The sequence below is a fragment of the Dermacentor silvarum genome, chromosome 11, assembly GCF_013339745.2.
Source record: "Dermacentor silvarum isolate Dsil-2018 chromosome 11, BIME_Dsil_1.4, whole genome shotgun sequence".
Taxonomy (NCBI): Eukaryota; Metazoa; Arthropoda; class Arachnida; order Ixodida; family Ixodidae; genus Dermacentor; species Dermacentor silvarum.
The window spans coordinates 48,954,922-48,978,810 of NC_051164.1; the positions used below are offsets into that span (position 1 = coordinate 48,954,922).

The window sequence follows — 23,889 nt, forward strand, 5'->3', positions numbered from 1 at the left end:
TTATCTAGTATGGGGGGGGGGCTTTGACTGGGCTGTTTCATGGGAATGCTGGCATCGAAAGATTTAGCGAGAGTTGCCATTTTTTGAATGAGTGCAGCAAGCCTTCCACCTGCAAATCCAAATGGACTCGTTCAACAAGAACATTTTACCCAGTATAGGGCCCACATGCATCGCTGTTTCCACTGAAAAGTCTAATATGATTAAGGATATCAAGACCTTGTACAGACTGTACTAGCAACAACTTTCTGCAAAAAGCATGCTGACAGCCAAGAAAATCGTATCTTGTCACGATCTGAGGCCCTGAAACACGTCTGCAGACTTAAGTGTACGTAGTGTGCGTGTGAAAATTCAGCCTTCAAAAATGACGATTGCCCAAAGAGAACTGCATCAAAGAGGCTGAAAGCTAAAGCGCATCATCGTACCGAATGTATAAATGTTTGCTTCTAAACCAAGGACAATCGGAGCTTGCAAATATTTTACAAGCTGAAGGAATCGAGAAGCAAGTCTATCAGATGCTTGTAGGGCTAGAGTTGCACTTGTGTCTGGCTTACCCTTACCATACCCTTTAGGAGATCGTTAGTTGAACGGTACCTTGCATTCTTCATTCGTGAGCGACATTTTTGACTGAATATGCTCAACCATTCCTCTCGGGAAGTCCACATCATTCAAACTAGTCAACAATCCCGATCTGCAACATCTGTTGTGCTACTAGAACCTGCATCAATCAGTCAGTGAACCAACGCAGGGAATTAGCCTGACCCATTGCCATGGTATTCCTGTCCAGGTGGTTCTGCAGGTGGCATCTTCAACGCCTTGCAAGATGTGCATTGGCATCGAGAGGGCTGAGGTGCCGTCGCGGTACGCACAGTCGATGGACGCGCACTTCCAGTTCTGGATGCGCTGGTACGGCAAGACGCATGGGGACTACCGGCTCATCAAGGGCGACTTCCTCCATGAAGCGAACCGGGATATGGTCATGAACGCCTCGTAAGTGAAACGCGCATATTTCCTCTATTCAAAAGCAAAAGAAGTTGGGCAAATTGCTGATTTTTTTTTTTTCCCCTTTTCGTGATAGCTGTTACAGGCTCATTTCCTCACTTAAAATCAACATAGCTCAACCTGCATTCCGGATGCTGAGGATGCTGTTGCCACTGCCATGTGGCAGTGGCAACAGCAACCTTGCACCTGGCACCACTGCGTCTGTGCGCCAATTTGGGCGACGCACTGGTGCGCTGGTGTTGCAGGTTTCACTCGGATAAAATCAGTCGGTACAATTTTCACAGCACAATATAAGGATGTATAAGTTCTGATTAGGCCTCTTTTACTGCCTTCGGTTTGTGTACCGGAGCTGAATCACGTCAACAGTTGTTCCAACAGTTGTCGTCAACACTGGGCCTCTTCAGTTTGTTGCTCTGACTGTCCAGGACTGCCTTAGACGCTGCATATGCAACGCTCATTGGTTGAAAGCACCGCCTCAGGCAGCCTGGGACTGTCGGGCACAGCGGATCGAAGAGGTCCACTGTGTCAACAGTTTATACACATTGAATGTTGGCCATGAACTGGCCCTTTTACAGTGCTACTTGAGCCGTTCTTGTGTAGAGCCCTGTTCACTGTTCTTTGTAGCCTACTGTGCGGCGTATACAATGTTACTTCTTTTTTTTTTATGCAAAACAGGATTGTTTTTGTCAACAACTTTGCATTCGGGCCAACGGTAGACCACATGGTAAGCCTACCGCTCCTTCATCCTCTTTCATTCTATGCTGTGCGCAAGCCACGAAATGACCCCCCTGCTTCCTCCATGTCTCCACAGCTGAAGGAGAAGTTTGCCGAGATGAAGGATGGCTCACGGATTGTCTCCTCCAAGGCTTTCTGTCCGCTCAACTTCCGCATCACGGACAGAAACCTGAGTGGTGAGTGACGCTTCGTTATCTCTCGTTTCCAACAAGAGTGATTGACGTGAGGCAAAGCCGCCGCAGGGTTTCTTATGAGTGCTGACCGCGTTGCCCTCCCTTCTGCTTTCTTGCCCTCTTGTTCCCAGACATTGGAACCATCATGCACGTCAAGGAGATCCAGCCTCTGAAGGGCTCGGTCTCTTGGACGGGCAAGCCGGTCTCTTACTACCTCCACGTTATAGACCGGACAAAGGTCAGTCACCGTCTTTTGCAGTTGCTCAGGCTAGAGATGAGCCTCTGTGGGCCGCATTCTTTATTGGTCGCTATTTTTACTGTTGGCCTGAATCAGTTGAAGGAATCAGTTCGTGCAAGTTCTTATTTTCGCAGAACTAAATCGGCAGGGGCATTGGCGGCACTGGCAGTCAATGCGATGTTATGTCTACAAATGCTCACCTCTACGCGAAAAGCATTGTCAGGGTCTCAGTCATGTGAAAGTGAAAAGTCATGTAAGTGAAAATGAGTTATTCAAGCACACAGCCCCAGCTGCTGGTGTTTATTTTTTTTATTTTTTTTATTTTTTTCAGACGTGTTCAACCCTTGCAATGGGCTCAATGTTCAGCACAATGCGTTGGCGTGCTAATTTGTGCGAATCCATAATTACATTGTTTAGCACTAAACAACGAACACAAGAAAGACGAGAGGACAAGGCGCTTGTCCTGTCCTCTTTCTTGTGTCCGTTGTTTTGCGCTAAACAAAGTAATTATGTGCTCAATGTGTCTCAATGAGATCAAAATTCATTTAGAAAGCATGTCACTGGTGAAAGCACTGATAATGTTAAGCATGAAAATGATGACAGATTGTAATGGCAACCAGGACCTGCTAGTAGTTGTTGGTTATTGACAGGGGTCATTGTTAGCTGGCTCACAGCGAGTAACTTGAGTGTTTATCTAAAAGTAATCTAAGTGTAGTTTTTGTTTCCTGGCTACTCTAGAGATGCAAAATCGGGCTGTATTCTCTGTGTTTTTTCTGTTCTTGCTTTTCTTTCTCTAGTGCTTCTTGCAAAGATTGTATTCACGAAATAGTCGGATGCCTTGAGCATCAATAAAGTTGCTCCTGCATGCGAAATACAGTGATATCTCAATACAACGAACTTCAGGGGACCGCGGCAAATTGCTCGTTATTCTAAAATGTCGCTATAGTGAAAGCCCCAAAATTAACCATTCCACTCATCAACCCATCAGTTCATTAGTTGTCACCATACGAGCTATCCACGAAAACGTCGCTGCTGGCCCTTGGCCCAGCGCTGTTGCTATATTCCGTGGGTTCCGCCGCCACGCACCACCGGAGCACCGTATAATAAGAGTGGTGCACTCAGAACAGACACCCGATGCCGAGAAAACTACCGGTAGAATGGAAGCTCCGTGTCTCCTCCAACGTTTCTTGCCACGAACACCACACTGTCTCGCTCGAGGCGGACAACTGAACTATTCCAAACTGCAAGCGCGCATAAACGACATGTCCGGAAATTGCAAAGTACGACCGTGCGGCATCCCCGCGATACGGAGCTTACACGTCTTTGCGGCACACGGCTAGTCCGGCTGCAGAAAGAAGCATGAAAGAAAGAGGCGTGCGCAGAAAGAAGGGCAAAAGAAGGAAGAGACGCGCCTCTGTTGCTAGGAGACATCTGTCTGGCCGGAGCATGCGCTCGCAAAACGCTGATGCGCCGTCACATCCGCCATAAAGAAAATGTCGCAGTTTCGCCCGAAAGGCGAAGCATCAATTGCGATAGCAAATTGGTAGAGAGCTATTCGGAGTAGGGATAGTAGAGTAGTTTTATCGGCCTCATAAACTTGGACACATTCGCTTTCTAACTGAATTGACAAGTGTGGTGTCATCGCGCACAAGCAAACATGAATAGATCACACTGAATGACCGCAGACAACGACTGTCAGGACGCTGGCGCGGCCGCTGCAGCGGGCGAAGAATCGTGCGGTCTATAGCTTCAATGGAAACTGAGCGGCGAATGGACAGCGCATAAAGGTCAGAGCCATGTGGAGACACGGCCGGGCTCGACTGCGCGCGCCAGTCGAGCCCGGCCGTGGTGGAGATAAAGAGACGGTGCAGGCGACGGCCACCACAGCCAGTGCAAGCGTATTTGTTGGCAGAGAAGAAGAGGCGTGTGCAGAAAGAAGGGCAAAAGAAGGAAGAGACGCGCCTCTGTTGCTAGGAGACATCTGTCTGGCCGGAGCATGCGCTCGCAAAACGCTGATGCGCTGTCACATCCGCCATAAAAAAGAAAAAAAATGGTCTTTCTCGTTGTGGAGCACTCCACGTCATTCGCGTTCGTTTTCACTGGCGCGATCTCAAGTTTTCCGAACCCATGCGCCGCAGCGTCCGCTTTCTGTGTCTTGTCATCTGCTAGCCTACTGTTTCGGCTGCCGTAAGGCATACGCGGAAGTCTAAGAATCCCCAGATTTTTTAATAGTACTTCGTACATAGTACTGAAGCGTTGTTAACATGACATGGAAACTGAATAACGATCGTTATTCTGGAATGTTCGGTATTCTGAAGTTCGTAGTGCTGAAATATTTTTACATTGAAACTTGTAAGTAGTCAGCAGGGGGATTTCTGAAAAGTTCGTTAATGTGGTGTTCATAGTAACAAGATTTTACTGTAACCCTGTAGGGCCTGCAGTTAGCATGTGCTTCACAGTGTGCTCGTGCTTTTTCAGTCTGAAAGGAGGCTAGCCCGACTTCATGCTTGCCTTGCTGTGACTGAATTATGGTTGCTTGATTTGCAGCTGATAGCATATTGCATATAAAAATTGCACTCGGTCCTGGAGTAGCATGGGTGACGGTAGGCACTTATTCTAATTCAAGCTATTTAACATAAAGGAAGAACTATTTCCTATAAGCTGCAGTTTTTTTTTCTCTCGATTGGGGCATTGGTGTTGTGTGTGAGGACACTGAATGGAGGACTCCATTATTATTTTTTTTTAATCTCATTTTCATTAGCACTCGGAGTATTATTGACTGTGGACCAGTGTCATCATCTGCTGGCGGCGTCCGGAAGTAATGATTGTAGTAGGCAGCTGTGGGGCAGAGTTGTACCCTCCGCACACTCCCACAGACGGCGACATCAGTTAGGCGTAGTTTCTTGACACATGCTTGTGTGTGCGCAGCAGTTGCCTCACGGTAAAGTACACCTGGAAGAGTTGTGTTACCATATTTGGTGTGTCTTTATTGACTATAAATTACCGTGGCTGAACAAAGGAAGGACATCAGCCTGGAGCCAACGTTTCAACAAAAAACACTTGTCTTGAAGAATACTGGTCCCCTTGTTGAAACGCTAACTTCAGCCGAAGCATTTCCTTGTTCCGTCTTCTGTCTATCACTTCGAGAAATCCATCCTCCTGCGAACCTTCCCTTCTTGTCTTCATAAAATGATTGTTCCAGGGGCAGCAGTGCTCAGTATGTTGTCTTCAGGTGATGTTTTCGAACATCAGCTTTGTGAGTGACTAGTATCAGTTTGTTTCATCGCAGCACAGGTGGCAAAAAATTTTTAAAAAGAAGGAAAAATACCTAGAAGTAATAGCATAAATACAGACTCCTTGGATGTGGTGCCAAGAAGAAAAAAAAATAACATGCTTTTTGCATCGGTGAGCCTAACACTTGCCTTGCTGTGAGTGGCAGTGGCATGAGGTGGCGGAGTGGACTACGAGTGGCTGTGGCGTCCACTCACTGCCAGACTTGGAGGTGGTGACGAGATCTGGCGATGGTGTGGTGGACGCAAAAGGATGTGGTGACGTTTGGCGTGTGTGCGTGGCGATGTTCGAGAGGGGGCGCAAGGTGGCGTCAACCGCTTGCGCTCGTGCAAGGTGAGAGGTGTGACGAGAGCGGCGTGTCTTAACGGAGGATTCGTTTTTGTTTTTCCTTCTGCCGACCTTTTCAGCTTGAGCAGTATTTTCAACGCCTCAAGAATCCTAAGCTGAGGGTGAGGCTCTTTTGCATCTTGTGAACGTCCCTTGCCTAGTTAGTGCTTAGCACTTTGCATCTAGTATTTTGTTCTCTTAAATCAAGGCCTCAGTGGTCTGAAACTGAGAAAGAAAAGTCTGTGTGATCGCATGTTCAGGGTGCCCCGTTAAGTTTTTTGCCCAGGCTTGGAAGTGGTGGCTCGTGCGTATAATAGTGCAGCTATTAGTTATTTGCAGCTATTATTAGTACAGAAACAATGTTTCTGTAGTATGTCTTTTTCAGTTCGTTACTCTGAAAGTAGCTTACGCCACCCTAGTTTCAAAAAGAGAAAGAACTGTCATACTTCCTTCATAGCAGCGTTGAGGTACCCAGTTCAGCTTACTTTTGCCATCAATATGTGCTTTGTAGCATCTTATATTGCTCTGCATTTAAAAAAAAGAATCTTACATCTTTGCTATTTTTACTGTAAACAAAGTAAAGAGAGATGGAAGAAAGAGAAAGTATTGTTTGGTATCGAGAGTGTTCCAATTAGTAGCTCGTTAAGCACTGGAAGGATAGAAAGGGGAGTCTAAATAACTGCCATGTTTAGCAGGACCTTAGTGTGATGCATATTCTGCTACTGCTATTCGTGCATGCATAGGCCCAAGCTCGGATGCAGATACGTTCACGCGTGGGCACTCGTTGCCATATTAGATCACGTGTCACGATACCTTAAAATGGGTACGGCAGAATTACAAGTAGTAGTTTGTTTGCATTGCCGTGGTGATCTTTTTATTGCATTTCTCGCGAAGCAAGTAGGGTAATTGGAAGGTTAACCAATACGTCCAGCCTTATGCTTATCAAAAGTTAGGCATGGGCAAGGAGTGGCCGGTGTGTCTTGAGCAGACACGCTTGAGTCTGGAAGCCTTGGCAGCTTGTGCTTGTGGTGGAGGGCTGTTCGCGGCGAGACATCTGCTGTCCACTCCAGCCAAAACTTGTTGGACGGTGTTGGCCAGCAGATGAGACGTGTGGAAATGAAAAATAGATTTGAAAGTGCTGCGCTAAATGATTGCTCTTGGCTGTACTTGTTACATACAACCTGTGCTGAGATGAGCTACCATTTTGCACCAGTTTTGTTTTAGGCTAATGTTCAGTGTTGTTATGATGGGAATTGCCATTGGCAGATAACACCATGCTAAGTATTTATTTACTGCCTAGAAAGAATTTCATTTACCATGCTGATGTTAGGCGCACAGTATTACTCTGGATTCATACGGGGGTACAACTTGGTTTTCACTCATTCTCCATTTCGTGTATGCTACTGGCTCATCTGCATTAATGGAAGCAGGCTATGTCATTATAATAAAGATTTCCTGTGGTAGGTATCACCATTCTGTCACATCAGCTGGATTACTGAAGTGGCACTCACTACTTGCAAGGCAAATTGTAGAGTAATGTTAGCTACTCAACAAAATTTTACTAATTGCTTATGTAATTGAATACTGTTGAGCACATATTCATTTGCGGAATTGAAGCCACACAATAATGAAATAGTAATTTAGTATCCATTTATCAAAAAACCCTGCGCTTAGCACAAGTTTCAAGAAATGTGTCTTCAAGACAGGGCGAAATGCATTGATGTTCTGGTTAACACTGAAACACTCTGTGGAAAATGGGAGTGCTGATAATTAACTGAAATTCACATGAATGTGTTTACCTCAAATATCGGAATATGTTTTTTGAAACCGGTTCTAGGTGTAGGATTTATACTAAATAGATACTTGATTACTTCTCGACCTCATTTCTGCAATTGTGATATGTGTTCTAAAGTATTCAATTACAAAATTAATTTGTGAAATTTTCCTGATTAGCTAGCTTATCTTGCAATTACCTTGCAAGTAGTGTCCGCCTCTAGTGATCCAGTCGAGGTCACAGAATTGTTATATCTACGAAAGGTCTTCTACAAGTCTATTTCCGTTAGAGTAGATAACCCAGTATTCATGGGATTGCCTTGAAGGTATATGTTGTAGTTCCTGTGGTTTTCAGTCACACTCCACTGAGTGTCTCATAACGCTGTAGCTGGCATTATCTGATGATGCCTGAGTGAGGGGGTAGAGGGCGTATGGGGCAGCATTGTACAAGGGAAGTCATTGTGTTGTGCGCATCCCTGAGTGCACGCTGACTCTTGTCACCCGCCACAGGACGACGATTCGTCGTGCAACTCGTCGCGGAGCCGTCGCAGCAACGGCCACAGCATCCACGGGACACGCTCGGCAAATGGCAGTGTCTGCAACGGCAGTCTGAGCCACGACTCGTCGTCCAATGACTCGAGGGTTGACGACTGCCTTGTGCTCGGGCCCACAACCCGCCGGGCCTGGTCCGACTGGTGCAACAAGGGGCCGATGCCGGGCGGGAAACAGGGCAGCAGTGTGTCTGCTCTCAGCAGCGGCCATGAGAGCAACGATGAGAACGGTTCGTGGTGTTGTGTGCTGTTGATTTGGGGTACCATATAAGAGGCCCACTAGTGTGTATGTGTACTAAGAAAACGGATGTGAGAGGCAGCAGTTCCGGCAACAGATTGTGACGCTTTAAAGCAGAGCGCTACTGTTGTTGTATCAGCCAACTGTATTCAGCCTATCTTTTGGCGTAAACATGTCAGCAGTGACATAAGCATCGCAAAGTATTCTCGTATCTTTAACTTATCAAAGAGGAAATTCTTGCGACACAAGCATGTTTTCCGGCGCAAGATAATGCCACCAGAGCTGCCATTTTCTCATCAATATAGGTTTAGGCTAATCATCGTCATCATCAGCCTGTTGTTACGTCCACTGCAGGACGAAGGCCTCTCCCTGCGATCTCCAGTTACAGGGGCCCCTGTCTTGCGCTAGCCGATTCCAACTTGCGCCTGCAAATTTCCTAACTTCATCGCCCCACTATTCTAAAACTCTCTTCACACACTCGGACACTGAGGTTCATCTTGAGATACCTGCATGCAATGAGGAAATAGAAGAAAAGCCATTTTCATACGAACATGTCAGACCCAACTCTTCTTTTTTTTTTTTTTTTTTTTTTGCAGAGCCAGTGAAAAGACGACCCAAAGCACCTAGACGAACTCCACGGCGAAAGAAACCAAGCAGGGTGGACTCCGGGGCATCATCAGTGGCATCGGTTGAGGTGCGCAAGGGACCGGGCCGGCCGAAGAAATCGCCCCAGCGTAACAACAGGCGCGTAGGGCGCAAGCCAATGAAATTCAGCGGCCTCGATCTCCTGCATGCCCAGACGGTGCTGAGCACGTCCAGTGCAGGTGAGTGCCGAATCTGACGTGCAGATAGTTTCGCATTGCAAATGTATGTGCTGTAAGAAAGTGGCAGTAGCCTTGAATTCCTGGCTGGCAGGCCTCAGCCATGGCCTTGAGCATTCTTTGTCGTTCCACTGTGTCTAGGACAGCAATGAGGCTCTGGCACTTCATGGGGGAAATGGGGATCACATCGCAGATATCGTGGGAAAAAAAATTTTTTTTAGAAAACCACGCGTTTTGGCATCTGCAATGCCTAATCTACACTGTATATCAAAATGATGTAGCCGGAAATGCACTCTAAGTGCCTGAAAAAAAAATTGTCAGTGTGGAGGGCGAGAAAGAAGCTCAAAATAGTGCAAGAGCACCAAAGTTTGCGTTGTTGCCTTTTGTCTTTCCTGCTGCCAAACAGCGCCATCTTGGTATTGTTTGAAAGCTGAAAGTGTAGTAAAATTAGAAGCGTGAACGTCAAAAGGCAGGGGCCGGTCTGACGAAGTTCGTGACGCACACGGCCGGTCCTTATTGGCTCAGCGTGCGAGCACGCCGAAAGGTGCCTTATGATTGGGTGTTGCTTTGGCAACGTGTACCGACACTGCCGGCAAGTGCTCGCATGCTAGGGCTGCTTCGAAAACATTGTTGATTCAACGTTTCCTTGTTGATCACAGCAGATCACACGGTAATTTCAAGAGGTGATATGACGCTAAGTACGAAAAAAAAAAAGAGTCCTAAGCCAGATCTGCTTACAGAGATCAAAGTGCAATCCTCTGCTTCTTGTTACGGTGAAAAGAGAAGATGGTTGTTGCAAGGTTCACACGGGCCAGTGATAAGATTGGCCAGACCGACTGAACAAGTCCGCATGTCATGCAATCCCGTACCGCGTCGGTAATTAAGCGACAGCGAAGCAAACCATTCTCCTTTGTAGTCGAGCCAACATGGGTGTAGTTTAACTTCAGAGACCATACACGATGCGCTTGTACCCGCAGCTTCGCACAGTTCGTGTTTGTTTGCGCATTCTAGATCCTATTTCTATACTACTATGTGCATCTGATGTCAGCATCAGCAGAGACAGCGCACTCGTCGCTTTTAAAAAAAGAAAACAATGTGTATCAGCGTCTGCGGCATAGTTCGCGGGAAACCGACGTAGGTGCGGTGAGATCACAAAGCACAGTGCCAGTTTGTAATGCAGGTGCAGTTTTTCGCATGTGAAATTGAATGCTTTCACGTAAGTAGCTTCCAGAGACGATTGTGGAGTTTCGCCTAAACAATACCACGCTATTTAGGCGGGCTGGCAACATGTTCTGCGTTTGCAAAATAATTATGCAACTGTCCAGCGTGTCGTGTGTTGACATACAGCCTGGTGCCCGTGCACTTTGTAGGACTGCACAGAAGCATCTGTGGTGAATTATAAAGATGCCCGAACCCCACCACATGAGAAACAGAGGACCAAAAGGTCGCTGACTGACTAGGATGCAAATTATTTTAGTCCTGGTAACTGTTTGTGTGAGTCAACTGCTCCCAAAACTTTGTGGCCCATTTTCTCAAAATCTTTATTTTGTGTCTTGCAGAAAGCATAGCATGATAAGGGTTGGACGGATTTGTACCCGTTAGTTTTATAGTAATCCCCGAGTTGTGCTTGAGAGCAAGAAAAATGTTTAATTTAAGCATTCAATTTTTTTTTATTTTATTTTCTTGTTCCAACACTACACTGTGTGGGGCTATACGGCCATGTGCATGTGATGTTGAATATAAAAAATGTATCATCCAAAAATCGTATTATCCGGAATACAGTAATACCTCTTTAACTGGAACTCGCATATCTCAAAACATCGGCTTAGTCGAAATATTCCGCGGCACCGAACCATTTCCCATACGTGTCATGTATTTATTGCCCTTTATCTCGAAGTATTTTTTGGCCAAATTACGGATATCTCGAAATCTTGACTGAGACCGGAACAAAAACTCCGCCGCCGGATCGTTTAACAAGCTTCGCGCGAGGCTGCTGCGCCTACCGCAAAGCGGACACTTTCCCCGAATGTGAAGTTTGAACCTAGCGGCATAACAACTTTGTCAACTATGGGGCACGTCATGTGACAGAAGAGATGTGCGCAGAGGCAGACCCTGCAAAATAGCACGCCTTGACACAGTTCGTTTTGTTAGCTTTATGCAACGCTCGTGATTTGCCATCAGAGGTGTGATTTCCGTTTTACTTTTATTCTACATAACGCACGTGGCACGACTACGCGCTATGCGAGCAAGATGTACCGGTAACTGGTGAATTTACTAGCGACAACATCGAAGGACCTCGAGAGGTGCCGACAGCAGCCGAAGCAAGAAGCATAATTCGCTTGTTGCCAAATTAAGTTGAGTGCAGTGGCGGGAACGACCGGCTCATGCGATGTGTAGAGCAGCTCGAGGACGCCTTTCTAGGTCCAACTGTTACTGCAAAGCAGACCTGCCTTGCAAAGTTCTTTTCTGCACTTAATAAAGTATAAACTCCATGCAAGTGATCTTGCGCATGATGGCGACAAGCCACACAATGGAGATGGCTGTCGCGTTCGCTCGTCGGCTACAAGTGGAAGCTCACGTGAGGGACGACTTTGAGCGACGTCTCCCCGATGTTGCCAGTATGAGGGCAGCAAATATACGTCGAAACTGGCATGACGCCTGCTTTGTTAATTTAAGTTGATGTAGCATAAGCTATTTCTGAAGGTCTTGTAGTAGGTTCTTATCCTTGCTCGTTTAGAAGTTTAGAAGCTCTTGTTGAAAAACTAGTCAGTAGTGGTGAATTTTTTACAAAGAACTTGACTTTTCACTGCAATTTCCCTAACTTTGCTTATCTCGAAAGTCCGCTTATCTGAAATTTTTTTTCCGGTTTTTACTACTTCGAGTTAATGAGGTATTACCGTACATTGCTCCTATAAGACATTGGCCGGTAAAAGAACAAAAAACGTATTATCCCGAAAAGCAGAATCGTATCAACAAGATTCCACTGTAGTTTTAAAAAATTTTGCCACTATCTTGCCCATTTGTGCAAGTATTAAAAGTTAATCAACCACTATAGCTTGTTTCACTGCCATGCTAGGCTTTCTACAAGCAGGCAATGTGTAATTTCTTATAGAACAATATCTGTAAAAGTAATTTAGGCTTCCGATACCATTTTCATGGCATATATACAGTCAAATGTCGGTTTAACGAAATTCGCAATGTAACAAACTATTTTCATTTCCCGATCTTAATTCCATTGAAAACTGTAAATATTTTTTCGTGATTTAACGAAGCAATTTCGTGACGTGGCCATTTCAAGCATTTACTTGGAGCCTGTATGGCTAGTAAATCTAGCAGGAAACTATAAAGATGTCGGCCGAGGCAAAAGCTATTTCAAGTGGGCCTTCCGTGTGAAAAAGGTTAAGTGACAAGAACGCTGTCAAAGCGCGCGCCCCGGGACGGGGACGTGGTTGGCAGGAAACACTGCTGCGCCATTTGTCGCGTTGGTACACAACTTGTGAAGGCTTGACACGCGGCAGCTCGCAGCACTCGGAGAAACACGAGAGCTGACGATTCCTTCTGCGCGAGGGCGATGAGGAGGGAGCGAACGTCGGTAACGTGATCAAGCATGCGCTAGGTAACGTGATCAAGCAGGCGTGCCTCTCTGCCTTCTCCCGTCGCGCCCCTCTCTTCTCGTGGACCACGTGGGCGTGCTGTACCTTGGAGGTAATCTCTTCGCACGGCAAGTGCAAAGAAAGAGCCAGAACGGTTCCTTCCTTTGTGCGCATTAGGTTCCCACAGCGCTTAATCTAAAGTTTCCGGGACACAGTGTGAAGCGTTCGGCTGCATTATGACGGTGAGTTCATAGTCTTCGAGATCCTTTAATGTTAGCCTGAGCACGCGTGACACTGATAAAACTGCGAACCTTACTTCGTGCAGTCTCTCTGCCGTCGCCATCAATGCTCCTCCTTTCTGGCAAAACTTTTTTTTTTCTTTTTTTGTAACGAATATTCATATCTTTTACCCTTTTGTTTTTAATTTGTGGATGGCGACTGCGGGCGGCACTAGGCATGGTCAGTGATGGTGTCCAAGATTTAGAGCACCGCGCACACAAATCTTGGAAGTATATGGCAACGACCGTTTGGGACTCGTTTACGGTGCCGTATATGTACGTCTTTGACCCTCAAAAGGGTAAACACTAGGACTGTGCTATGAGTGGCTGTGCTGCGAAGCTAACTAAATGATTGAACGACGAGTCCGAGTTGTCGGTCAGCAACTGTAATTGTAGCAGTTGAAAAGAAAAAGGGGTGAGTTTGCCAGCGAGTGACATGTAATCGCCACTGTCTGTGCAGCTGCCATGCACACGGAGCCTGCGCCTGGCTGCGTTGACCAGAAGCTCGGGGGCTTGGCTCCGGAAGAAGGATCACTCTCGAGCGAACTGCCGACCGGCTTCCACGAAGTGACCGTCAAGACCGAGCCGCCCACGGAGAACTCCATGGACAGCATTGCAGCAGCTGCCATGGCCAACTCCACGGCTGCGTCCGGCCCGCCGCCGCGTCCACTGACGCCGTTGGCTGAGCCACCTGAGCTGAAGGCCATGCTGAACGACTTCCGGGCACAGTACATGGCCATGTTGAACCACATGCGGACCGAGCAGTACCGGCAGCAGGTCAAGGAGCACATTGCCAGGGAGAGGGTCAGTGTTCTTTCTATGCTTATGTTTCGCATAATTTTGCAGCTACAGCTGTAATGAGTGCTTCTCCCCGAGGGGAGTTTGCTGGTCAGTGACTCCTTTATCGCCGTTGTCTGTGTGCCTGCCATATGCCACAGAGAATTACATGAGATGGTAAAGGCTGATCATGTTTAACTGTAGCACAATAAGATGTCAGTATCACAAGCCGAAGAATAGAGATACACACCAGTGCCACACTTGCAATGGAATTTTTATTAGGAAAACTTGAGCTTTAATAAAATCAGGGATATGTATTAACGTGTAGTGCAACTGGTTTTTTTATTCTAATGACTGCAAATTCACCGCTGCTTTGTTCTTGCTCAAAGTTTCAAGCATGATTTCATTTAGTGGTGCACATCATTCAGTAACTTTCCACAGAGCCTGCTCTTTTTTTAGCACCCATGGATCTGTGCGTGACAATCCTGAGGGTAACAGCCACGTTGTGCATGTACAGTCGACGACCGATAATTCGGACTTCACGGGGAACGTAAATAAGTCCGAACTATCGAATGTTTGAAAAAACGAATGTGCCCAAAAAAGATAATTTTATTTACGTTTTAATGCCCCGATGCAAGGAAGAAGTGGTCGATTCGTTGCTGCACACACTTCCGCTTACGTGCAACCAAGTACCGTATTTACAAGATTGTAAGTCGACTCGAATGTAGGTCGACCCCCCCCCCCCAAAAAAAAAAATTTGCATGTCTCCACGCATTCACACAAGGGAAATTTATTGGTGGGGTTGCTAAGACTACTCATCGTCACTAGAGTCGACCTCACTGGCACTGCTGTCGTCATAGCTACTGCGGTCCCACAGCACGTTGTCATCAAGTGCTAGTCCACACTTCGCGAAGGACCTCACCACGGCATCGCGCGGTACAGCCGCCCACACAGAGGATTCACCCGCACACAGTAGCCAGGGAGGCCAAATTTCCTCGCGCTGAAGCCGCCACTGCCGCACTTGCGTCCCGCTGCGCAGTTGTTAGTTTCCTCGGCATAGAGGATAGCAGCCCGTTTGAACGCTGCTGTGAACGAGCGCCGAAAGTTCTTGGCACTCATGACAGGCGCGATGATTCACCACAACAGCAGACGTAACAGATGCGCGTGGCCGTCGAAAACAATCGTATCTCAAAGAAAAGTTCTTCCGCCAACTACTAATACCCCCCAAACGACGGCTCATCCACCAACTACCATACCCCCCAAACGGCGGCTCTTCCATGATCGATGCTCCCACAAGAGCCGTGCGCTCGTGGTGCGCGCAATCAAAATGTATGCACTACGGTAAATTAATACGCTGCGCTCCTGATTTCTCGTTTCTCTTGCCGTTACCAGCGGTACACGGTTCGGTTTCGATTGTAAGTCGACCCCCCAACATTGGATTGTCAAATTTGAAAAAATGGGTCGACCTGCAATCGTGTAAATACGGTACGCCTTTATTTCTGCTGGTTTTCTGTTGTCGCTGTACGCTGATGCAACGACTGCAAAGGCTCGAGTCAGATCCCCACGGCACGTCATCATCCGAGTTAGAGTCGCTGTTTGACAGTGCGAGAACTCGCTCAATTATTTCGTCATCGTTCAATTCGGCACACAACACTGCGCTGACGACGTCTGCAAAGTCTTCAAATGTAACCCCCGGCAGGAATCGGCACACCGCAGCCTTGCAGGTCATCAATGATGTCCGCATTTGAGCTCGTTGTAGTTGGCGGCAGTTCAGGCTCACAGTTGCAAAGTCGGGGTCATTCGGACTGCGACTCAAGATTTATTCGGAGTCGGACTGCGAGGGGACCGTTGGTGCCATTTGACGGGGCCTGTCGATAACTTCACGAGAAAGACTTCTTGGAGCCAGCAGAGCGCTGTCTGGAACGCCAACTAAACAAACTGAATGGCGAGAGCGAGCGGGCCATGCTCTGGGATACCGGAATAGGATGCGATGATCGCGATGTTGATGCAACCTCACACCTCAGGCAAAGCCTCCAAGATCAGCATTTGTAATTTTATCCGAGGAGTAGTGCTGTGACCGAGACAAGGCCTCAGAGATTACCGTTTTATGTGTAATCTCTGAGGCCATACTTCATGTCTCATCGAGGTTGCCAGAGGAGATAATGACGGCAGAATCCGCGTATGCTAGTCACAGATGGAGTCCGGATAATCGAATGTAGAGCTGGCGGCTGTCTGAAATATCGGTCATCCTTACACATTAAGTCTATGGGGCCATTGGCGGTGCTGCGAAGCTGTCCGAATTACCGAGCATGTCCGAATTATCGGTGTCCGATATATCAGTCGGCGACTGTATGTTAATGCAATAGGGTGACAACAGGGAATCGAGTATATAATCTCAAAATCTGCATTCTAGTGACCCCTTCACCATGGCCCTTTATCTTGTTTCATTTACTTGCGCTTGCAGGTTCGATACTGGTCGTGGTGGCCGAATTTCAGTGGTGGCGAAATGTAAACTGGTGGCTCGCGTATTTAAATTTAAGAGTGCATTAAAGAAACCTAAGGGGTCATAATTTATCCGGGGTCCCCCCACTATGGCATGCCTCATGATCAGATAGCGGTTTTCACATCCAAAACCCCAGATTGTAACTTAATGTCTCAGTATCATTAGGAATTTGCTGTCGCCATTGAAACAATGCCTGGGCCTTCATAGATGTCGTGATGCGGAACATCACGATAATTTTCAACATCTTAAACTCGTGCACTTTTGTCAAAATGAAAAGTATAGACTTGTTTTCTACTTTATACGCTCATGTTACCAAAAGAGAGAGCTAAGTTACGCCTAACGTCGGCCCCGGCTTCTCTTCCGCCCTTTTCCTCGGGCAGGAGCGCAACGAGAGGCTAGTGGCCAAAGCAGCGCACTTGGAGCGGCAGATCAAGCACCTCATTGACGACAGCGTGGTCCTGCTGAAGGCACGCATGAACGAACTGGGAGTGCAAAGCCACACGCCTGCTGACCTTATCAACATGGTAAGCGCTTGCCGTTGACTTGAAACGCGTGGTTTCTCGCGTACTAGCGGTAGAGCTCCCCGCATCAGTAACGCCAAAGTCTGGTGTCAGATTCAGAGCCTTTCCAGGGCAACATCTGCTCTGTTCTGGAGCAAGGTTTGCTATACTAATTGGGCAGATTGAGTTGATATTGCTCCATGGAGAAGCGGAGGCTGCTCTGCCAAAATCGCATGTGGGCTGGAACTCCTGAATTTTGGGGAACACCGGAACTGCTTTAGCTGGTGCGTCCTCTTGCCTCCTTTTTTTGCTTTGATGGCAGGTGAGTGTGTTCTAGTTGCTGATTTCCAGTTGTTACACTATGCTGGTAGGTGGTGCTTGTTCATAGGGTTGGTCGCCTGCTCTGTATCTAACATTGGCGGTTTGATGTAACATTAATAGAGCGTCTGAAATTTGATTTCAATGTGAGGATACTAGAGGAATGTTGGTGCTGGGTGTCTGTGGGTGGTGCCAGTATGCTTGCAAATACAGCATGGAAACATGGGACTGAACGTTTCCCATCTAGTGTGCCTAGAATGAGCGTGCAGCTTGGTGAGTGGGCTCACTTTGCAAAGCGGTATCGTTCTTATAACTCCTTTCGTGCCGTCGACTGCACCTGTGTAATCGTGACAGATTGAATTGGGTGGAGCGCTGTCGAGACTGTACTTACAACTTGCGAAACAGTTCCCTGGGAACAATAATAGTGCCAAGCAGACTTCACAGTGTATATCACCACGTCGAATTGTTTGTACAGTGTCGTCTTCAGAGAGCAAGTGCCGACAGCCATCGCAGGCTACTTCAGGTAAATAAATGTTTGTGGCAGAATACTTTGAAAATTCAGTTTGCTGATTTGATAATGCAGGCTGACTTTTAGTATGTCTTGGTGAGGTGGAATTAATGGGATTTCACTGTAATGTCAAACCTTGTTATAATTAATAATAAATAGGAAGGTGGGGGGTATGTAACCAAAATTCGGTGTATAATTTTATGTCAGACTCATTTGATGTCAACACAATTGACAGCTGCATGCAGACAACACGATGCATGCTCAGTGCACTAAGCTTGATAATGCAGTGTTGGACTTCAGCACCTTAATAAACACACCTCACACTTTTCACTGTGATTTGACTAAGTGAGAATGCTAGGAAGTTGCACCACAACCACTGGCGCACCCACGGCTCAGATTGGTTGATATTAAGAATAAAGCAGCCACATGCTTCGAATCTCACTTTTTAGTGCGCATTCCTGTAATCCACATGAAGCATTGCCATGCTAGCTGCATTATGAGGCAATAAATCATGAAAACGGGAACAAGGCTTCATAGCTTTTAGGTTTGTATTGTTGCTGCAGTAATCGCAGCAGGGATTAGCAATCTGGGCTGGGTCTGCCAGGAAGATGTTTTCCACCACGGTACGTGAAGTCGTGGTGCTATACCGGGACTCAGCTGTGTAGTGTTTCATCTGCTATTCACTTTGGGAAACTTCCAGGCAGCTATTAGTGATTTCTAGAAATGCAGAACTGCGCACCCACGTGAGCAATTCCGCTTTGCGGAATTGCTCACATTGTTAACAGCGATGAGTTGAGCTATGACCATGCTCTTGCCGAGAAATGGCCTCCGAAATCGGGAAGTGCACCGTTGGCGCGTGATCTTTGAGAGGCCATGGTTAAGCCATTTGCACTGCACCATTGCACCACTGTGCTCTTACCAAGGCCTGCCACTTGCATCTGGTGCGCTCTTATTCTCATGCTAGAAATTTAGTACATCCAGAGCGCAGCCAAGCGGATTCAGTGTACTTAGAAAGCATTTCATTAATAAAATTTAATAAGTTCAGTAATGTAACCGGTAATCTATTACCCGTGTTCATTGTAACAATCTTTCAGTGTACACAATTTGGACAGAGTGGGGGACGTTGAGTTTCAAAACATGGTATGCAAGACAGTAATAGTGTCATAGACGTGACTGCACAGAAATGTTGCTCAAAACATGGTATGCAAGACTGTAGTAGTGTCACAGACGTGACCGAAGAAATGTTGCGCAAGTTGGAGTTTCCCCAGTTGTATAAAACGCAAGGCTGTCGCTGTGATCTTCACGTAATCGGGAAATAGCGCACCCGCACAGTGGTTGGCGCTGATCGGCTCATTTGCAGAACGCATCATTGATTGCCTCTTTTTCCTCTCTCCTTTCTTTTTTGTTTTCCCCCTGCAGGCGAAAGAAATTGTGGTGCGCCACAAGGAGTTGCAATCAAAGGCAGCAACCCTGGAGCGAGAAGTGATTCACTTGGAGGAACAGCAGGCAGAACTGCTGGCAAGGCAGGTTCCCAATGCCAGGGTCCCGCCCCCGCCCTCCACACCAGGGGTCGCCAACCTTCCTGTTTCAACTGGAGGAGACAGCACCACTACTGCCGCTGTCCCCACCATCACCACCTCCGCGGCAACTGCAGCAACCACCAATGGCTTTTTTCTGCCCCCCAACCCAGAGGTGAGGGCATGCTGACATTGAGAGATCTCTAGAAGTCCTGCACAAAGAGAGAAGGAAAGGCAGGAAGGTTATAAGAAAGGCAGGAAGGCTACAACCTACTTACTCAATAATACTAGCATTGAACTTACATCAACCTATAAGTACCTTGGTGTCCATCTTCAGTCTAATTTAACTTGGCACTACCATATTAACACTGTATTAGCATCAGCTAACCGAGCATTCGGTCTTCTCAAGCGTAACCTCAAGCATGCCCCATCCCACCTAAAAAAGCTAGCTTACATAACACTCATCCGCCCAAAGATTGAATATGCTTCTGCAATATGGGATCCTGATCAAACATATATCATCAACAACATTGAATCCTTGCAAAACCGTGCTGCTCGCTTCATCTACTCCGATTACTCCCGCTTCACGAGTGTCACAGCATTAAAGCAACGAGCCGAGTTCGAACCACTATCACGTCGACGTCACTTTGCTCGGCTAACCCTATTTCATAAAGACATAAACTGTACTATCATCGCACGCTTCATAATGACTTCTTCACCTCACGTTGTCTTCCCGCGCCGCGACCATGATAACAAAGTTGCACGCATAACTTGCCGCTCATCTCTTTACGCTAAATCATTTATACCACACACAATCATTGAATGGAATAACCTAGCGTCATACATAGCGACTGAATCTAATTTATCTTCTTTTCAGGCTTTCTTACGAGAAAAGTTTACTTAGACTGATAGCAATACCTGTTTTCGTTATGTACACAGCAATACATTTAGCATCAGTGTGAATATAATGCTGCATCAACCACTGTTACTATGTTTATATGTTTTCTAATCACAAAATGTCAACGCTTTCAATTTGTGTTATATATAATGTTCCTGCTATAATGATGTATTAATACCAGCTTTTATATATGTTCCACAGTTGTATTTCTTTTTTTCCGCTTCTTTTTCTAATGTACCCGCCCCCCTATGTAATACCCTCGTAAGAGGGTCCTTAGGGTTTTTTTTTAATAAATAAATAAACAAGCAGGTTGCTCCCTTGGTTTGTTAACCTACACTGTGGGAGAATGAAAAGGATAAGAACCCTCGCATAGGAACGCTGGACTCTCTGGAGGCCGCTGAAAGCAAAAGTGTGATGATGGGAATTCTCTCATCATAGTTGCATAGTCTCATCATAGGTGGCAGCACTCGCACCCCCATTCACCAACTTCATGGGCGGGCTGCAGCCTGCTGCACTGCAGTTTCTGGTAAAGCTTAAACTGTAGTTGAATGTGGAACTAGATCAACACACTCTGCATATAGGCCGGCCCCGCCCTGTTCAGCACACTCATTATGAAAGAAAGAATGTAACGACTCATAATTTGAAATAGGTTACTTGCTTGTGTGTTCAGTTAATTCAGTCATTCACGACCTCTGTGACAAACATCTCTTGCAGGGGCTGAGCCAGCTGTCGCACGAGCACATTCTGCGCGAGATCAGCAGCACCTTGTCGCAGCGCCGCAAGCTTCACACCAAAGTCCAGAAGCTGGAAGGTGAAGTGCAGGAGCTGGAGCGCACCCTTGTCTCGCCACCTCCGCGGAGGCCGCCCACACTTGCCTCTCCTTTCACCACAATGCAACAACAGCAGCAGCAGCTGCAACAGCACCTACAACAGCAGCAGCACCTACAACCTTCACTGCCACACTCTCTTGCGGGACCAGTCCCCGACCTTGTCTCCGAGCCTGGTGCGACGCAGCAGGCCGATAACAAGCCAGACGACTTGTCCAACCGAGCCATTCGTACGGCAACACCACCACCGCCAAAACTGGGACCGCTGGCCACAGCCACTTTGCCAGCTGCCACCTGGTCGCCCTCTTCTGTTTCAGCGAAGGCACCCATTCAGGAGCCGCCAGCACCGACAGATTTGAGCCGTGTTGTTCCAGACCGTGGTCCTCCCGACGGCGGGCCGCCTAGTGTCATACAGAGTGCCCCTCCAAAGGAGAAAGGTACCAAGGACAAAATTGTTGCTGCTTCTGCTCCCAAGATCGCAGCACCGCTGACGTCAACTGCCGAGGAGGCCCCGCCCGAGAGACCACGCCCCCCGGTAATTCGAAGTGGTATCAAGGACATTGTTGATGCGAGCTGCTTCTCGATGACCTACTCGCCAGTCACATCTGGGCGGGTCCCAGGCACTCATGCTGAAACCACACCAACTGCTGCGCCGTCGCCCGTGGCAACGAAGACCACGGATGTGTTGCACACGAGCCGAGATAAGTCCCCAACAAAGTCAAGCCACCACAAGACTATATTGCCTGTGCCACAGCGGACGGCAGCCCCATCAGAGTCACCAGTGCATTGTGCCACCCAAGAGGAATTGCCGCCAACGCCAAAGACGCCTGTTGAGGATTCGTCTGCCATGAGCAACAGCAGTGGTGCCACACACCAGTCGTCACGCAAGAGCAGCTCGCCGTCCAAGTCCAAGCACAGGAAGTCGCCCCGGAAACGGGAGCCCAGCCCTCCGCCGCCACCGCCGCCACCACCTTTGCCGGCGTCTGTGTCACCGTCTCCGCCTCAGCAGGTCAAAAAGAAAGCGGAGCTTGACGATGCAGCTACACCGGTGGCAGTGCCGCTGTCAAAACCGTCCAATGGGCTCATCTTAAACCTGGGCAGCCTTCTGGCTTCACGAAACGGCTACAGCCCAAAGCGGGAAGACAGAGCATCACGAAAGCTCAAGCGAAAGCACTCGCCGCACAAGCTGCGTAGTACAGACGGGGCGGCAGAGAGCATCAGGCCTCCCTTGGGGCTTGGTGACAAGACTGTGTGCATACGGATGAAGTCTGAAACGGGAGTGGATGTCGAAGGTAAGTGGGGCCAGACTCGTGGTGTTTATAGCTGTGCAACTTTGGGCCTCTTGTTTTTAACAACTTCACAAAAATTTGTCCATCTGAAGCGATCACAAAAGTAAAAGCTGTGTATTCTCTTGTATTGTGCATGATGGCAATGCGACATTTAGGGAGGCCTTAGGTGCCATTATTGCATAAGCGCGACGTTCGCCACGCTTGCTACTGTCATGGGACTTGAGGATTCCCACTAAGTAGACATCAGCTCAAAGGGACTGGCGCTCTCCCCGTCTTGTTTTATTGCGATAGCGATTATATAGACACTCCAGGCGCAGTTTTGCCGTCGGCATTGCCGTGATGTTCTGTATAAAGTCCAAGGGCGGTAACACTCATACCTTTGCATGTGCTGTGGTCTCGCCGCTCAGTTTGCGTTTTAAAGTGATAGACAGCACGAAGCTCACTTCGCTTGCTGCTGCTGCCAGGCTTCCCCACGTAAGCATTTGGACAACGAGTGTCTGCGCTCATCGAGTGTGGTGTGTTTAAGTTTGCCTGTGCGCGCTGACACCATGCTTGTTAATTTAGTTAATAAGTGAATGTTTGCAAGTTTATATGGCTATAAAACTACTATCCTTGCTTTATATAGCAGTCCATACTTTATATAGCATCGATATGCAATCAATGTTTTGCCTTTTGGGCGAAACTAACTTTCTTATTACATGACCCTCTGTGATAGTATCTGCAAGCTATGATTACAATTGTACATGCCATAGTCTGCTACAAAAATTACTGGAGGGAACTTGCGCGCTAGTCTCTGTGGGTGCTGCACCTGTGGCAGTTAAGCCAGCATGGAAATGACGGGAAGTGGCACATGGATTTGCCTAAACTTCGTCCTTCTGGCTTCAAACGGCTTTGTGACTTTGCGAACTGATGATTTTCAACATACTGCATAACAAATGCCACATCCTGCGATGATTATGCATGTAAGCAAACGCTGCTTCCCTTGCTGTGTTTAAAAAGCACCGAGTGCTTGGTAGAAAGATCATGTGTGATAACTTGCGTCACACGAACGTTTTAACAGCGGAGCTGTTTATGCGGAGCGTAATCTGTCCGTCGTAGACAGAAAAAACTCTCACTCTCAAGCCGCGTAAAATTAAAAATTGCTCGCCGGGCTGCGGATTCGAACCACCGACTTTTGGGTTGCGAGGCCACCACGCTAACCGATTCAGCCACTGTCGGTTCATCATACGCTCCCTTAAAAGTGGGGTTTTATATGCACAGGGGCCCCGCACAAGCTCGTACTCGGCACGCGTTCGTGCCACTGCTCCTGCATTCGTCGTCGTCTGCTTCCACAGCTGGCTGCATTGCCGCTTATCATACCAGCAGAGAATTTTAACAGCGGAGCTGTTTATGCAGAGCATAATCGGTGTTGTAGACAGAAAAAACTTCGCGGAGCGATGACGGCACCTCGCGTTGCCTAGTAACAGCCGGTGCAGATGCGCGCTCGCTTCGCCCGACACAGACACAGCTCCGCTGAGCTCCCGCCTGCTGCGCGCTACTGCGCATGCGCCATGACGTCATCCCGGTGCCTCTGTGCTCGCCGCCCGTACAGTGTGCATAGCTTTCGCCCCACTTCCCCTACGTTTTCGCCACCACCTGTGCACCACTGCGCATGCACCGCGAGTCAGACGTGACATCATGGCCGACTGTGCATGCGCTCTTTCGTTTCGTATGAAAGCCGGTGCGCGGCGGTGGC

General features: G+C 47.6%; 1 protein-coding gene across 5 annotated transcripts in view; it reads left to right on the forward strand.

The window, feature by feature from the left end:
* The window catches only part of LOC119433513 (histone-lysine N-methyltransferase, H3 lysine-79 specific), a 66,333-nt gene that overhangs the window by 29,893 nt on the left and 12,551 nt on the right, over nucleotides 1–23,889 (forward strand). For 3 of the 5 annotated variants that reach the window (XR_007464167.1, XM_037700751.2, XM_037700752.2), the window contains exons 7-18: nucleotides 785–987; nucleotides 1,675–1,723; nucleotides 1,811–1,910; nucleotides 2,039–2,145; nucleotides 5,844–5,885; nucleotides 8,047–8,317; nucleotides 8,922–9,149; nucleotides 13,478–13,821; nucleotides 16,678–16,821; nucleotides 17,591–17,638; nucleotides 19,043–19,315; nucleotides 20,753–22,157. Coding sequence is in view for 4 of the 5 variants with exons in the window: in XM_037700751.2 (XP_037556679.1) it covers nucleotides 785–987; nucleotides 1,675–1,723; nucleotides 1,811–1,910; nucleotides 2,039–2,145; nucleotides 5,844–5,885; nucleotides 8,047–8,317; nucleotides 8,922–9,149; nucleotides 13,478–13,821; nucleotides 16,678–16,821; nucleotides 17,591–17,638; nucleotides 19,043–19,315; nucleotides 20,753–22,157 (3,214 nt within the window). In the remaining variant the exon portion in view is untranslated. The remainder of the gene's footprint in view (nucleotides 1–784; nucleotides 988–1,674; nucleotides 1,724–1,810; nucleotides 1,911–2,038; nucleotides 2,146–5,843; nucleotides 5,886–8,046; nucleotides 8,318–8,921; nucleotides 9,150–13,477; nucleotides 13,822–16,677; nucleotides 16,822–17,590; nucleotides 17,639–19,042; nucleotides 19,316–20,752; nucleotides 22,158–23,889) is intronic. The other 2 variants (XM_037700753.2, XM_037700754.2) reach the window with 2 other exon arrangements.